At 36.0% G+C, this 17,210-nt stretch overlaps 1 protein-coding gene across 1 annotated transcript; it reads right to left on the reverse strand.

Annotated features, from left to right (window-relative positions):
• Positions 1–6,507: 6,507 nt before the first annotated feature.
• On the reverse strand, positions 6,508–17,049 carry LOC127241545 (NAC domain-containing protein 53-like). The gene is made up of 6 exons (XM_051260665.1): positions 16,677–17,049; positions 15,512–15,789; positions 14,737–14,925; positions 13,672–14,139; positions 13,457–13,577; positions 6,508–7,075 (listed from the first exon to the last, which is right to left on the reverse strand). The coding sequence occupies exons 1-6, from the start codon at positions 16,870–16,872 to the stop codon at positions 6,690–6,692; spliced, it is 1,638 nt and encodes a 545-aa protein (XP_051116622.1). The 5' UTR covers positions 16,873–17,049; the 3' UTR covers positions 6,508–6,689.
• Between the last annotated feature and the right edge of the window lie 161 nt (positions 17,050–17,210).

Here is a 17,210-nt window from a genome sequence, read left to right on the forward strand (position 1 = left end):
TGTGTTTTTTGTTCTTGGGTTAGCACTCCCTATTTCACATATCATTTGGGCATGGAGGAAGTTAGTCAATTTCATGCATAAATATTTGTTAGATTTCAACGTTTCCTTGTGCCAATTAAACCTCATGTTTTGATATGCGCATATATACATTTCTCAAGTTTTCGAAAACACATATATGGGGATGGAGTTTCATATTGATTGTCAATTTGTTCTTTTGGTGATTTTGTTTTGTTTTAATTTTCGTTTTAATTTTAATTTGAATAATTGTTTGTATGCGATTTTGCAAGAAATAATATTACAACTTATGTTATTCAAATGTGTCCTTTTATAAGAGGAAGACAATATGTTCTGCATAAGAGACCTCACTATGGCCCGATCTTCCACATACTTCTTCCAGACAATCACTTTGTTGTTCAGTTAGTGGCTGTTGAATATATTCCACTTTGAAAATAATGTTGGGACTCTCCTATTTTATAAGGTGGATGTTATTTCACTTAATATCAATTGGTTTTAAGTGGAATTTTCGATTCCTTCTTAACATGGCATCAGCGTCATCGTGCATGTATTGGGTATTGATCATATTTGGATTTTAAGATGATATCATCTCGAAGGGGGAGTGTTGAATATATCCCACATTGGAATAATGTTGGGATTTCCTTAATTTATAAATAAGAGAGAAGAATTGGGATTTCTTTAATTTATAAATAAGAGAGAAGAACTACTCTACTTAACAAGCTGAGTGTTGCTGCCCATGACCAAAAGATCATCAACATAAAGTGTGATCGCAATAAAGTCAGTAGTGTCACCTTTAATATGTATAGTGGACTCACTAGGGCTTTTTGCAAAGCCTAAGTTTAGTAAGTATTCATTTATCTTGCTATATTATGCCTTTGGAGTCTGTTTTAAGCCATATAATGTTTTCTTCAATAAATACACGCAAAAACTTCGGGCTACTCAATGTAAATTTGTTCTTTCGAAAGTCCATTAAGGAATGCTAGACCTTACATCAAGATGATAGATTTTCCATTTCTTTTGCGCAACAATAGCTAGAAACAGTCTAGTGGCTATATTGGATACCACAACAGAATAGGGTTAGAGAGCTAAAGATCAGAACAATAATGAACATAGTCAGATGTATACTTCATGAGAAGGATTCTCAATTATTGTTTTGTTCTTTAGCTCGCTAACCCTATTCTGTTGTGGGCTGCATGGGGCTGTCAGTTAATTTTCAATTCTAACTTCTTCACAAAATTTGAACCCGAGAAAATATATCCAACACATTTTGGAGAAATCATCAATGAAGATGACATAACATTTGTTTGTTTACCAAATTGACAAACTTTGCAGTATTTCTCCAATGTCCTTTTTGAAAAGATATCTTGCTTGTTTACCAAATTGAATTAATTGTAGCTTTGCAGTAGATCTCCAATGTCTCTTTTGAAAAGGAAGTCTTGCTTGTTTACCAAATTGACAAACTTTGCATCTTGGTAAATCTGGTTCTATGTGATGCAAGCCACGAGCTAGCCTCCCCGCTCTTTTTTTTTTTTATTTTTTTTTTTTTCATTTGCAATATTGTTGCATGATAGAAGTGGCCTAACCTTTTATGCCAAATTTCTGAGTTGGTCATTGCAGTAGTATAAACTGCTTGCTCCTTCACCATTGGGTCAAGAGAGAAGCTCTTGGTCATTGCATCTCATTTTAAGTTTTATGATATCGTTGTCATGAGCATCCTTGATCAACACTGATTTATTTCAAATATGACTTTGAATTCTTTTTCGACTAATTGCCCAAAGTAGATTCTAATCAATTTCAGGTACAAACAAACATTTGAAATTAATATTGTACCTGTGTAACTCTCTATTGCAACAATTCATTATCCTTTGATAGCAATATAGTCTTTGTTCCCTATTTTGACTTTGGAACCTTATGACCTATCCAACTATGTGAAGAGCTCTGCATTGCTGGTCATGTGAATGGTACAACCGTTGTCTATAAGCAAACAATCACTTGAGTTAGGGCTGTGGTTTGTAAAGAAAAATGCTACAAACAATTGTTGTTCTTCTTCTTGATTGCTTGCAATTTTGTCATTATTTTTGCTGGATTTTGCTTTTGCAAGTCCTTTCATGATGTCCAACTTTATTACACTTTTCGCACTTCACATCAAGTCTTTTCCAGCATTTGAAAGGGGATTCCTCATCTTGCCACAATTTCGACAAAGAGGAAATTCTTTTCTCTTTCCCTTTTTGTGGCTGCTAGGGTGTATCACTTGGGTTGAAGTTCCTTTTGTGACTTTTTTCTTGTCTTTCTCTCCTTGATTCAGTGCTTCTTGCACAAAGACCTTCACTTCTCATCCGTCTCTTTTGTTCTTGAGCCTGTAAAGCATTCGTTAGATCTGCCAAATAAATTCTTTATAGATCCTTGCTGCTTTTTATAGAGGATATGGTAGCATCAATGCTTTCAGGAATGGTTACAAGTATCTTCTTCTGAGCAATTTTAGCATCAGAAAATTCAAAGCCGAGCAACCTTATTTTGTTAGCAATGCCAAGAAGCTTATCTTTGTACTTCTTGATTGTTTTAGGCTCCTTCATTTGTTGCATCTCAAACTAACGAATCAGATTCGTCGCTTGCATTCATTCAACCTTTCCATCTCCTTCATATTCAGCTTTAAGGAAATTTCAGAATCAAATGTGGAGTTTTGGCTCATGATTCTTGTAAAGATCTCTTGTGAAGCAACAACAAACAAGTTTTGGCCTTTGACTTTTTTATTTTCCTTGCTGTGTGATTCTTCAGTTGGGCCATTGTTGGATTTTATAGCAAAAAGGAGATTCATAATCCTTCTCAATGGCATTCAAGAGATCATTTGCCTCTAGGTAAGCTTCCATTCTTCACATGAGGTGGAATGATTGACTTTGTAGTTTTGTGCCCCACTCCTACTAGGAGATTATGATGCCTACGCCATGTGGATGTTATTGACGAGTTCAATGCGAATCCGAAGGAAATTTGTTAGTTCTTTGAATTTTGGAGGCGTAGATGACCTAAACATAGGTACATAAATTCTTGAGGATAGGAAATATAAAAATTGTGTTACAAACATTATATTTTGTTGGATGGGAATAACTGGAGCATTAGAAGTCAGCTTAAGAATTTTATCACAATGCATGTGACCGAAAACTACTCTTTTCTGGTTTATGCCATAAAAATTGCTTCAAGTCATGATACAACTGGATTTTATGACTTAGCTTTATAATCGTTCAGATCTTATTCATGCGTAGATTTATATGGGAATTTAGAGAATCTATGAAAAATTGTTTAGAAACCTCCTGTCTATGACTTATGTCCATAGCAGTAAGGTCTCCAGACAATTTTTCATAGTTTCTTTGAAATCCCCAAATAAGAATACACATGAATTCGAATGACTGCAAAGCTAAGTTATTCCAGCTGTATTATGACTTGGACCAATGTCTATGACATGAACAAAAAATGGGTAGTTTCCAATCACGGGCATTGTTTTCGGATAGATAAAATTCTTATTGACTTGAAAGAATTGTTCTATCACGGTTACTCCCTTCCGACAGTAATATAATGCTTGCAACACGATTTTTGTACCTCCTATCCTCGAGAATCTCTGCATCTATATTTAGGCCCTTCTCAAAATTGGTTGAACGTCCAACATCCAAAGAACTAACAATTTCCTTTGTTTTCGCATTGGAGTTGTTAGAGCTATTTACATGGTGTAGGCACCATAATCTTTTAGTCGGAGTGGTGCACAAAACTACAGATATCTGATCCCGTCACGTCATGCTATGTATAACATACATGATAGCTGTTTTGGTGACTTTCAAAGGATCTCTACCATTACCATCACTGATGATATCTAAGACCAAAATAACATATATGGGAGCATGATGATAGTTATCTTTAGGTTGAGGTCCCTTAACCCTAATCAGAACATTAATGTCCGAATCGGATTGACGCTGTTGAATTTGAACAAAATCGACATTAATTGGTTCGATGGTGTTTGAGAATTGAGGTTACATATAATCATCAAACGGACGACACTCACGAGGAACTGTATGGGAAGGTACAACCGGCATCTTCCACCACAATGAGATGAAATCAGCACAAATATTAAGATAATGACCATTTACGGAACTGCTGAATTTTTTTATGAGATTTCAATGTTCGGTATTTTACTCAAAATAAACAACAACAACAATAATAATATGTGAAGCTGTTCTTCATAGGACCACGAATGAAACGGGAAGAACTGGTGCTCCCTTCTATCTCTTATGATGTCAGTTTGCTTGAAGGAAATATGAACCAAAATGGTGCATAGGTTTAAGGCCATTTCCAACCCAGCACCATAGCAGTTGTCTCCAACCGACGCCAAATCCTCCGTCATTTTTTGGTGTTATTACAATCCAACGCGCTGTAAAACTGGATAAAAGGAGTTGATGGGTTGGATATGGCCTAAGGGTTATATTCGATTATTAAATTCTGTTGGATATATTGATAGATAATCCAATAAAATTTATGAATTTTAAAAGTAAATTATTGAATGTTTATATACTCTTTAAAGTTTTTTTAAACTTGTATTGAATGACTTTGAATTTTTAAATAGTTTTAAAAATGTGAATACAACTTAAAAAATGTAAAAAAAAATCCTATAAACTCTAAATTGAAAGGAGATTGCATAATATAGATCAGTGCAGTGGAAGTTCAGGAGCCAAATTGAGCATTCAACTGCAAGACTGCAACTACTGTAAGATCTCATACGGTGGTTTGTGCTTATTTTTCTACTTTAGTTATTATTATTATTATTATTATCATCATCTAAGGATTCAATTTATTTTTGAGTTGATGTATTTAACATTAATTTTTTTTATATTTATATAATTTTTTGCATAATAGTATTACAAAATATTTTTACAATTTTTTTTTTAATTTATACTATATTTTTATATAATAATTAATATTGAAATATCAGTTGAACAGAAGTAGTATAATTTATTCTAAAATAAACACTCAGTATATCTTATTTACAGTATTATTATGATTATATATATTTAAAATTTAGTTTTGCTGTTTTGTGCATATATATATATATGGTAAACTATTTTTTTAGTATCTCTTTATCATTTTAGTTTCGTGGAGCGTATCGCAAATTAGTCTTATAAGTGAAAAATTTTCTTTGTTTTAGTCCTCCGGCGTCGGAGATGTCCGCGTGGCTCGCCGGAGGTGACGTGGCCGCCAGGTGTCCCGCCAGATCAGCGACACCTGGCAGACACGTAGATTTTTTTTTTTTCATTTTTTTTTATTTTCTTTTTAAATTGGACTAAATAAAAAAATAAAAAAATAAAAAAATACAAATAAAAGTAAAAATAAATAAAAAATAAGTTTTTAAAAAAATGAAAAAAAAATAAAAAAAATCCACGTGTCCGCCAGGTGTCGCTGACCTGGCGGACACGTCACCTCCGGCGAGCCACGCGGGCGTCTCCGGCGCCGGAGGATTAAAACAGAGAAATTTTTTTACTTACGGGATTAGTTTGCGACAGGCTCCATTTACGAAACTAAAATGATAAAGGGTCTAATTACGGGATAAAAAAATTGTTTACCCTATATATATATATATAATGTTTTGTTTCTTTTATTTAAATATATATTTTATATTTATAATAATAATAATAAAAAAAATTCTTGCATGCTGCTTTGTTTAGTACGTTTCAACATTACAAGTATGCCACAAAATATATTTATTTTGTGTTTTTCGATAAATGTATTTTTTTTATTTATATTAAATTTAGGAAATTATATTGATAATATAAAAAATAATATTTTATTTTAAATTATTTAATTTGTTGTGAGTAAAGTATATATTTTCTCCATCCCATTTATTTTTACACACAAATTTTTGAATATTGATATTATATAAAATTGTAGTAAAAAAAATAAAAATATCCTTTATAATATTATATAATAGTATGAAAGTAATGATATTTGTAAAATATATTGCAAATTAAAAAGATATTTATTATATTGGATAAGTAGTACAATTACTCAATTATGAAATAGTAACTTTGTTTGAAGAAAACAAACTTTCCATAGGAAGAATGAAGTATTATATTAATATATGTTATATTTTTTTAATACTCCCTCCGTCTCAATACAATAGTCTCCGTCCCAGAACAAGTCTCATTTTCGTAAATACTTATATTACCATAAAATTATCCTTACGTTTTCATATTATTACACAAATGCCACTACTTCTTACTAATACTTTTTATCCATTATCAATATAATATTAATATTCTTTAAATCTCGTGTCTAATCCAAATAAGACTATAATTTTGAGACGGAGGGAGTAATGCTTACGAAAGAATCAAACAAAACCAAATCATAAATTCCGTAAACTGATGGTACTATTTTCTCATTATGATTCAAATCTAAAACCAAACTGCAAAATTAAATTCCAAAAAACATACTACATCCTAATCAACAAGCCCAGAATTAAAAGGCATAATGTCAAATGATCAATATTTATACTCACAATATTTTCCGGTCTTACAAACAAATAAGTTCCAAATATCCTAAAATTATCCCAAACCCACAAAATTACCATTACTTTTACTGCATATTCGTCCCGAAAACATCGACGATTTTAACGGTGCCGGAGGGCTCGAAGACATCAATTAACGGGCACGAATGCAGGCCCCGGTTTTAGAGTTCAAGTAGAGACAAATAACACATATGAAAATTAAGTAAACCCAGGCTCTCAAGATAGCTGAACTGACCTTCCATGGAAGATTCAAGTCGGGTCCCGACAATACGCCATCTCCCGGTGTAAAGCCGAAGCAGAGAAGGATGTCGAAGTTGCTGTGCTTGCCAAGAGACCCTTCCATATTCAAGTTTCTTATTTGGACCACGCCGGAAGTGACGTTGTATGAGCTGGAAGAGCGGAATGCCGACTGGAGATGTCGAACCGTCTCTTCGGAATGATTTTCTGCGGCGAATGCCGGGGGAGCCCGAGTGTTGCCCAATATTTGGCTAGCCTTTTTGATGTAGGGAAGCTCGAAATCTGTCATGTGAAAGTGAGTGTTCAAGAAAATATACGTTAATTGTGTCGATGTGTGTGGTGCAAGATTGGGTTGAGGTTACAAAAATAGGCACGGTCTGAAAATCCGGTTCAAACCCGGCACGAAAAACCGTGCTCGGATCTCCAAAAATAGGCCCGATTTTTTTTGGGCTGTGCCTGGCCCGGCACACCAATAAACCGGACTGTTGGTGTGTTTCTGCGTCAACCCACACCCGATCCATAACCGACCCGACCCGACCCTGTCCGACCCGATCCAGAACCGATCCGGTTTGTTTTTTATCTCCTTAAATCAAACCGATCTCTCCCCATTCTGTTCGATCGTTTGAATCGGTCTCTCATCCGTTCCGTCGTTCACGGTGCTATCCCTATTTCTTCGAGATTGATTGAGTCCGCCATGGGTGTTGATAAGGTAAGGTTGTTTCCTACTCTTTTGGGTTCTATCCATCCGCCTCTCCCCTATATATATGGGTTTGTGATTTTGGGAGAAAGAGTGTGATCGAGTTCGCTATTCAGTTCTCTGTTATGTGAGCGACGAACTTACTGCCTTAGCCTATCGACTTCTCTTGCTATTTTTCGTCCTGATACTGAGTGTGCGAGGAATAAGGTTCTTAGGTTACTTCGTGTTAGGAACCACCGCAATCGACACCTTTGTGGGTTACCTCGTAGGACGACTTGGAGTTGGCGAAGGAGTGGCTGCGCTCTGAGCCTACACTACCGATTGATCTATTTTTTCTTTTCAATTCTTAACATATATTTCTGTTTTACATTCTTAATCATCGTTTTTATCCGCACTAATTATTTGGTTGAGAATCTGTGCAGATCACCCAACGTTCAGGAAGATCGAGAATCCCAACATTGGTATCAGAGCAAGGTTAAAAAGCTGAACGCGGGCTGAATTTGCTATCCTAGTTGCAAAGAGAAATTGGTAAAATTTGCCCCAATCGGTAACGGATGGCTAACCCTTGAACCTCTATGTGTTAGATAATATTTGGGCATTCGTGATTGTTTATATATGAATTGTGTGACACAACTATCACGTAACTGGTTGCTCCAAGAGCGAGTAAGTAGCTGACCACTGATAGTTAGTGAATTATTGTCTGACATACTTGATTGTGTGTGTTGGCTATTACGTACCAAGCTGCTCCTAAAGGAGTAGGTAGTTGACCTCTAATAGCCCCTTGTGTGACCGTGTGAATTATTCGTTAATATGTCGTCTGTGTCATCTTTCAATATTGCACCATTCGATGGAAAAATTGATTTTTCGATTTGGCAACAAAAAATGAAAGGACTTTTAGTAACTCAAAAAGTTTCCAAAGCAATTGATGGTGATTATATTGCGTTATTGACAGATGAGAGAAATGCTGAAATAGATGAATGTGCTTATTCTCTGATTATCTTGAACTTTTCTGATTCTGTGATTAGAAAGGTAGGAAAACTTGATTCTACGAAAGAATTATGGGAAAGATTAGAAGAACTTTACATGGAAAAATCTTTGCCAAACAAACTGTTCTTACTTGAAAAGTTTTTCCGTTTTAAACTTGATTTGAATCGAAACATTGATGAAAATTTAGATGTTTTTACAAAGTTAGTTCAAGATATAAAACAAACAGGCGATAAGAATATTGATGAATATTCCCTTATTGTTCTTTTGAATGCAATTCCTGACTCTTATTCTGATGTTAAGTCTGCTATCAAATATGGTAGAGATAGTATAAATCTTGAAACTGTCATGAATGAATTAAAAAACAAAGAACTTGACTCGCATGCACATAAAAGTCATAAACATGCTAGTGATGAAGTGATGTTTGCTAGGGGTAGGTCACAAGTTAGAAAAAATACAGAAAACCAAATGAATAGGGGAAAGAGCAATGAGAGATCTAGGTCTAAGTCTAGGCCTAAGAACAGAAAATGTTACAACTGTGGGGAACCCAACCATTATGCTAAGCAATGTCCACACCCTAAGAACTTTAGAAACCAACAAAATGAGCATGCTAATATGACTATAGGAAATGAATATGTAGGAGATGTTTTCATGGTTAAAGGAAGTTGTGCTGCTGTTAATACTATATGTGCTAACGAGTGTAGTTGCTTGATTCTGCATGTACCTTTCACATGTCTCATTTGAAAAGCTTGTTTTCAAACTATAGGTCTATTTCGCATGCTAGTGTTTCAATGGCAAATGAAAAACTTTGTAAAGTTGTTGGTATAGGTGTTTGTCTAAAGTTTAACTCTGGCTATGTGTTAACCTTAAGGGATGTTAGGCATGTTCCTGATTTGTGCAATAACTTGATTTCATGTGCTGCACTAGATGAAAGTGGATTAATAGGAAAATGGGGAAATGGCGTTATGAAAGTCTTAAAAGGTTCATTTGTTGCATTTAAGGCTGTTAGAAAAAATAATTTGTACGTTGCTTATGCTGAATCAAATTGCATGCCAAATGTGAATTCTGTTGTTAATGATAAAACTGAATTGCAGCATAGACGATTAGGTCACCTTAGTGATAAAGGTCTTGAAATATTAAAGAAAAATGGTTTTCTTGAAAATGATAAGATTACTACTGTGCCTTTTTGTGACTCGTGCGTTTATGGTAAACAACATAGGGTAAAATTTGATTTGTCCCATGCTCCTAAAGTGCCTAAATGTAAGGATGTGCTTGAATATTTGCATGCTGATGTGTGGGGTCCTGCTCCTGTTCCTACTCAAGGTGGGAGTCGTTATTTTCTGTCAGTAATTGATGAATTTTCACGAAAAGTTTGGATTTTTCTATTAGAACAAAAATCAGATGTTTTTGAAATTTTTCAAGCATGGAAAAAGTTAATAGAAAATCAAACAGGTAAGCGCATTAAATTTATTAGAACAAATAATGGTCTTGAGTTTTGCAACAATTTGCTTGATTCATTATGTGCTAAATCAGGTATAACTAGACATAAGCTAGTTCCCTATACACCCCAGCAAAATGGGGTGGCGGAACGAATGAATCGAACTCTTATTGAAAGGGTGAGGAGCATGCTAAACTCCTCGGGCCTTCCAAAGAGTTTTTGGGGGGAAGCTGTTACTACGGCTGCATATTTGATTAATAGGTCTCCCTCTGTGCCACTTGAGGGTAAGTGTCCTGAATCTGTATGGTCGGGTAAGAAACTTGATTTTTCCAATTTGAAAGTATTTGGGTGTACAACATATGCTTTATATAAAGGTGATAAACTTGAACCTAGAGCTGTGAAATGCGTTTTCTTAGGTTATCCTTTAGGAGTAAAAGGATATAGGCTATGGTTAAAAGATGAACCAGGTTTCAAAGTGCTAATTAGTAGAGATGTCACCTTTAATGAAAATGAGATGCCCTGTCTGAATGTGCCAAATATTGAAATAGATTTGACTTCAAATGAGGTAGAGCCAAATAAGGTAGAGCCAAATAAATTGGAAATTTCTGAAAAGTTGCATGACAAATCTGATTCTCATGATAAGTTGCTTGAAAATGACCTACCAAATGCTGAAAATTCTGAATCAGAATATGAGAACATAGAAAACTACCAACTTACGAGAGATAGGACTAAGAGAACCACTAAGCAACCGTCTAGATTTGATGAATACGACTTGACTTCTTATGCTTTTAGTGTGTTCGAGACATTAGATGGAAATGAACCTAAGTCTTATGAAGAAGCTTTTAAATCTAAACACGCTGAAGAATGGTTAAATGCAATGCATGATGAAATGAATTCCCTGCATGTTAACAATACGTGGATTCTTGTTCCTAGGCCAACTAATTGTTCTATTGTTGACTGCAAATGGATTTTCAAAGTCAAAAATGAAAATGATAATGTTAGATTTAAAGCTAGGTTGGTAGCAAAAGGATTCACTCAAAAAGAAGGGATTGATTACACTGAAATTTTCTCACATGTGGTTAAATATACTACTGTTAGGATAATGCTTGCCTTAGTTGCTCACTTTAATTGGGAACTAAAACAAATGGATGTTAAAACTGCTTTCCTACATGGTGATCTAAGTGAGAAAATTTACATGAAACAACCTGATGACTTTGTAGATAAAGGTAAGCCTGATCATGTGTGTCTACTTAAAAAATCTTTGTATGGTTTGAAACAATCACCTAGACAGTGGAACATTAAATTCAATGAGTGCATGAGATCTTTAAAATTCACAAGAAGTAATTTTGACCATTGTTTGTATTTTATGAGATCAAATGATGTTCCTGTTGTCTTACTTATTTATGTGGATGACATGTCATTGATTAGTCATTGTGTGAATACTATCAAACATGTTAATGACTGTTTGAGCAATAAGTTTGACATGAAATATTTGGGTGATGCAAAGAATATTCTTGGTATGAACATTATTAGAGATAGGGCTGCTTCTACACTTTTGTTAAATCAATCCGCATATATTGAAAAAGTCTTGAAACAATTCTGTATGTCCATGTCCAATGCAAAGTCAACTAATGTGCCTCTAGCTTCTTATTTTGTGCTAAGCAAAGATCAATGTCCTAAGTCTGAATCTGATATGAATTACATGAAAGATGTGCCATATTCGAATGCTATAGGCTCTGTGATGTACTTGATGATTTGCACTAGACCTAATATTGCATATTCTGTGAGTTGTTTGAGTCGTTTCATGTCTAATCCTGGAACTGAACATTGGAATGCAGTCAAATGGTTATTTAGATATTTGTGTGGTTCTAGTAACCTAGGGCTAAAATTTGGAAAATGTGTTGAAGGAGTAAAATTGAAAGGTTACGTAGACTCCAATTATGCGAATGATAGAGACAATAGAAAATCTACAACATCCTATGTGTTTACTTTGTGTGGCTCATGCATAAGTTGGAAATCACAACTCCAACATATTGTTGCTCTATCTACTACTGAATCAGAATATGTTGCGATAACTGATGCTCTAAAGGAAGCGATGTGGCTAAAAGGTTTGCTTTCTGAAATTGAAATATTACGTGATAATGTGACAGTCTATTCTGATAGTCAGTCTGGAATCCAATTATGCAAGAATCTTGTTTTTCATGATAGAACCAAACACATAGATGTTAGGTTTCATTTTATACGGGACATAGTTGCAAAAGGGTCAGTCACACTTGAAAAAATACCTTCTCAATTTAACCCTGCTGATATGGGAACCAAATGTCTGCCTGTTTCCAAGCTTCAGTCATGTTTAAATATGTTAAATTTTGATACATTGGATTAGAACCGTGTCTGCTCTTCATTGATAGCATGTATTATTTCTCTATGACTAATATATACTCTACAGAATTGACTCCGTGTTAAGATTGCAGGAATAATGGCAATGATGATAGCATGTTCCCACTCTCGATTGCCCTCCAATGTAACCACGAGGGTCGACTAGAAACAAGGTAGAGATTGTTGGTGTGTTTCTGCGTCAACCCACACCTGATCCAGAACCGACCCGACCCGACCCTGTCCGACCCGATCCAGAACCGACCCGGTTTGTTTTTTATCTCCTTAAATCAAACCGATCTCTCCCCATTCTGTTCGATCGTTTGAATCGGTCTCTCATCCGTTCCGTCGTTCACGGTGCTATCCCTATTTCTTCGAGATTGATTGAGTCCGCCATGGGTGTTGATAAGGTAAGGTTGTTTCCTACTCTTTTGGGTTCTATCCATCCGCCTCTCCCCTATATATATGGGTTTGTGATTTTGGGAGAAAGAGTGTGATCGAGTTTGCTATTCAGTTCTCTGTTATGTGAGCGACGAACTTACTGCCTTAGCCTATCGACTTCTCTTGCTATTTTTCGTCCTGATACTGAGTGTGCGAGGAATAGGGTTCTTAGGTTACTTCGTGTTAGGAACCACCGCAATCGACACCTTTGTGGGTTACCTCGTAGGACGACTTGGAGTTGGCGAAGGAGTGGCTGCAATATAAGCCTACACTACCGATTGATCTATTTTTTCTTTTCAATTCTTAACATATATTTCTGTTTTACATTCTTAATCATCGTTTTTATCCGCACTAATTATTTGGTTGAGAATCTGTGCAGATCACCCAACGTTCAGGAAGATCGAGAATCCCAACACGGACCGTGCCTATTTTTGTTTGCAATTGGTTGTGAGTTCAATTCCCACTTAAATGATTTAAAATTTCGGCACGGACCGATTTCAAACCGGGTCGTGCTCGGGCCTAACTGTTCAGGCCCGGTTCAAAACCGGGCCGTGTCTGTATAACCCATTTGGAAACCTGGTCGGGCTGGCCTGATACAAAAAAACCGAGCCGGCCCGAATTGCCACCCCTAAGATTGGGCAATGAATTTTAGTACCTGATTGGTCAGGTACAAAAAAACTGGGCCGGCCTGAATTACCACCCTAAGATTGGGGTGGGTGGATTTTAGTACCTGATTGGTATTTCGCCGTTTGCTTATCAGATGGTGCAGCTGCATCGGGGGCATTATGGTCAGCATTTTTGTCATCCGTCTGAATTGGCAAGATAGCTTGCTCGGTTCCTTTGCTTGGTTCCTGCAAAGAAAGCACCGGCTAAGTCGAAACATTGTATTTCAAAGGACCACTTGATAAGACATGAGAAATCAAGAAATTTTGGATAGGGTGCTACCGTATGAGGAAATATCTCGTCAGAAAGAATATTCTCGGTCCACGGCGTGACGAGAGGATCGTATGTTAAGTAGAGTGAGCTATCATCGTTGGAATCGAAGAATGTAAGGTATTCGTCAAGCATATCATTAGAGGCGGTGGGATCAGCTTCAACGGGTTTTGAGAGATCATTAGCTTCGATGAAGCCCTCGCCGGTGTACTGAAAGATATCAGAAGAATCAAGGAATGTTTCGTCTAGAAAGAAATCGATATCGTCTAAATCCCCAGTTTTGCTGCATTCACCGATCCACTCCTTGTCTGGTTCATTTACGTCGTCACACAACTCGGGCTCCCCATGTTGATTGCTTGCTGAGAACGGGTGCGTCTGCATATTATGAAACGATTCCGTAGATTCAATATGGGCGCTATCTGCAGGCTGGAAATTGACCAGAGCTGGAGCATTATTAGTTGGAGTGTCCGATCCAAGAATCTGGATAAAGAGACAAAGATAATAACATGAAAAACGGAACTTTTGAATATTGAATCAATTACATACAAAGCTTACCACTCTAAAAAAATAATACCAAAAGGAATATAACAACTTATCGACTTTTAAATGCAACGAAATACCCAAAATCAAGGAAAAACACCACATTCACGGTATTCCCGTGTTATTTGGAAGCTAGATTTCCACAGAAATTTCAATAACCAACAAGAGGGTCACATTATGTATCATAAAAACTTGGCCTAAATTAACTACTTCACAGTTCACACGAGCTTCTTTTAAAATGGCGCCTTTCGATTTATACAAGGATTCATGAAAAATAACCAAACAAACATTCTGGGGCTAGATAAGTCCGCCAAAGGCAAAGTCATTTTATCTCGAACGTCAAACACACCAAATAAGTATTATCATCCAGAATACTGTGTCATGGCCTAAAGTTTCCGCAATAAAAATTCCATGTCACAAAATTTCTCAAACTTCCATTAGCTCCTTTGTGGAAAATGCATTACTGATGTTTTGTACTATATAGGAAGGTGGGCGGAATATATTTGTTACAAGAAACAGCATAGTTAAGAGAATGACCTGCTGAAGATCACGGTAATCCAAAAGGGCATCGTCATCAAAATCAACATTCTCTGTGACAGTATTTTCAGGGACCAATTCCAACTCCTCGTCATCCCACTCCTCTTCGACAAATGGTGCACCATATTGTTCGCCATTCTTAGGCCCTGAACCACTCTTCTGGAAGATTCGACAAAGCACATAGGCATCCTTTAACACAAAAGGAATACCAACAAAAATATATCAGATAATTTTTTTTGAGGAATATAACATTATTTAAAGCTTATTTAGAGACGATAATAACTACCATAACAACCTCTCCACCAAATTGTTAAGAATCTTTTGCACCAAACTGGATTTTGACACAAGGTAAGAAAAATAATATTGTAGATGCTTGCTGAAAAAAAATTAACTCAATCATTTGGCCTTTGAGACAAAAATTAGGCTATTGTGGGGTGTATAAAAGAGAAATGAGAACTATTATGAAACTTTTCGGGTAGAGATTTTCTCTTTTTAGGTTGCACAAATGACTGAAACCTTCTAAAATGAGAATACTGGCTCTGATGCTAGAAGCAGGGATGAGGCATGGAGAGGATGATTATTGTCCTTTTCCATTTGGCAAAATCCCGAATTGCTTGAGCACCCACGTCCCCATAAATCAGTAACATTTTGCATCTCATTCAGATTCACCCAGAAGTAACGTAGAACTTTCCCGGCCTCTCAACTAAAAGGCATGTCACCAGGCACTGTGTTACAAGAGACTTAAGGAAATGAGGATGCAATCGATACAACCCACCTTGAGAATTCCGGACTTTTCCGACTCCATATCAACAAGCCTGTACTCATGCATGACCCAGTTGGTTCTCTCACCCTTCGGCGCCCTTCCAATGTGATAAACAAGGGTTTTCTTCATCCCTACAACCTGTGTTTTATGAAAAACTGCTCTATCCTTTCCTGTTGTCTTCCAATACCCTTTATCTGTTGCCCGGTTTGTTCTTGCTCCATTACCATATTTCTTGTCTAGCACACTGAAGAAATACCATTCCAAATCTCTGGTCTTCAGCTTTGACATGTCTAAAATTTTCACAACAAATCAAACTTGGGTATAGTCACACAATAATCTACCACAAAAAAATGCATGACTTGTGCAAACCATATTATAAGTGCAATAATGTATTATTATGGGATCCCAAAAGGAAATTCACTGAGATTGTGTTTGTTTGAGGTTTTTTAGGGAATTTTTATAATTCTTAAGAGTTCTATTCCCTAAACAAATATCAAATATCAAACATCATCACCTATTTCTATCCTATCAAACATCTATTCAAATTCAAAATTTTGCCATTCAAAACCGAAACGCCTAAACAATCACACCGTGGAATATTACCTACACATATAGTCACATGAACAAGTACTCAAGATATACAATCGGGTCAGAACAAAGAAACGTACAAGATATATAAGCAAGCAACATGATTCATGAAGTCAGGTTCTTATAAAAAAAACTCCACTATTGTAACTAACTATACAGGAAAAGTTCAACAACGAATCAAATTTCTAACATCCTCATATTTTATTGCAACAATCTCATTACCAACAGATTGAGAAAAATCAATTTTGACTAATTTAAAAGAAAAAAGAAGATCTATCAAAAGTTGTAAGATCATGTATGCCACACCTTGTAATCAAAAGGTAACACAGAGAAAGCAATTTAGGAGGTGAATCAATCAACTACTGATCGATCGATCGATCAACCAAAGGCAACAAAACCAAAATTCCACTGCAGATGTAAAAGTTCACACAGTTCACTGTATCAGCATCACCGCCACCATCACCAAATGTACAAAAACCTCACCAGTGCATTCGATAAATCAAAACTAAAGCCCGCAAAGAGTGAAAAATATTAAAACAGATAATAGTTTAAGAAAAGTCAACAAGGAGCTCGAGAGAAAAAATCTTACGAGGTAGATCCCAAGGTTCGGCTTTGTAAACATCGATCTCCGAAATAGCATCGAATCGGAAAACTTTACCGCACATTTTTCGCCTCAAATAATACTGTACCAACTCCTCGTCTGTCGGATGGAAGCGGAAACCCGGCCCTAACATACTCGACGATACCGGCGACTTCTTCTTGTCTTGTTTGCCGTCGATCGCCATGGAAAAATGATTGATTTGCTCGATTCTGATGGATTTGAAGGTAGGTTTAGTTGTGGTGTTGTGCGATTGAGGGAGGGAGGTTTAGTGGACTTGGAAGAACCGTGTCGCCATTTTCGGCCTTGGAAGAAACCTCAGAGAGAAAATTATTAATAAAAAGAGATTGGAAAATTAGTTTTGGTTTGGGTTACATGGCGGCGGCGATATAATTCTGGTCTTCGCTGCACAGGTGGGTTGGATTTTTGCATTAGTAAAAGTAAATATATATTAATATTAAAATTAAAATAATAAATAATTTAATTAATATTAAAAAATTGTAAATTTTAATTTAGGATTAAAAT

Source organism: Andrographis paniculata, unplaced genomic scaffold, assembly GCF_009805555.1.
Source record: "Andrographis paniculata isolate CXL003 unplaced genomic scaffold, ASM980555v1 Contig82END, whole genome shotgun sequence".
In the NCBI taxonomy this organism is placed as follows: Eukaryota; Viridiplantae; Streptophyta; class Magnoliopsida; order Lamiales; family Acanthaceae; genus Andrographis; species Andrographis paniculata.

What these genes read in the sequence shown, in the direction of transcription:
- LOC127241545 (XM_051260665.1), bottom strand. Translation starts at nt 16,872, where the DNA reads ATGGCGATCGACGGCAAACAAGACAAGAAGAAGTCGCCGGTATCGTCG. An exon ending in AAAAGTCCGGAATTCTCAAG is followed by an intron (nt 14,926 to 15,511) that starts GTGGGTTGTATC and finishes TTTGTGTTAAAG; the next exon opens with GATGCCTATGTGCTTTGTCG. An exon ending in ATTACCGTGATCTTCAGCAG is followed by an intron (nt 14,140 to 14,736) that starts GTCATTCTCTTA and finishes CTCTTTATCCAG; the next exon opens with ATTCTTGGATCGGACACTCC.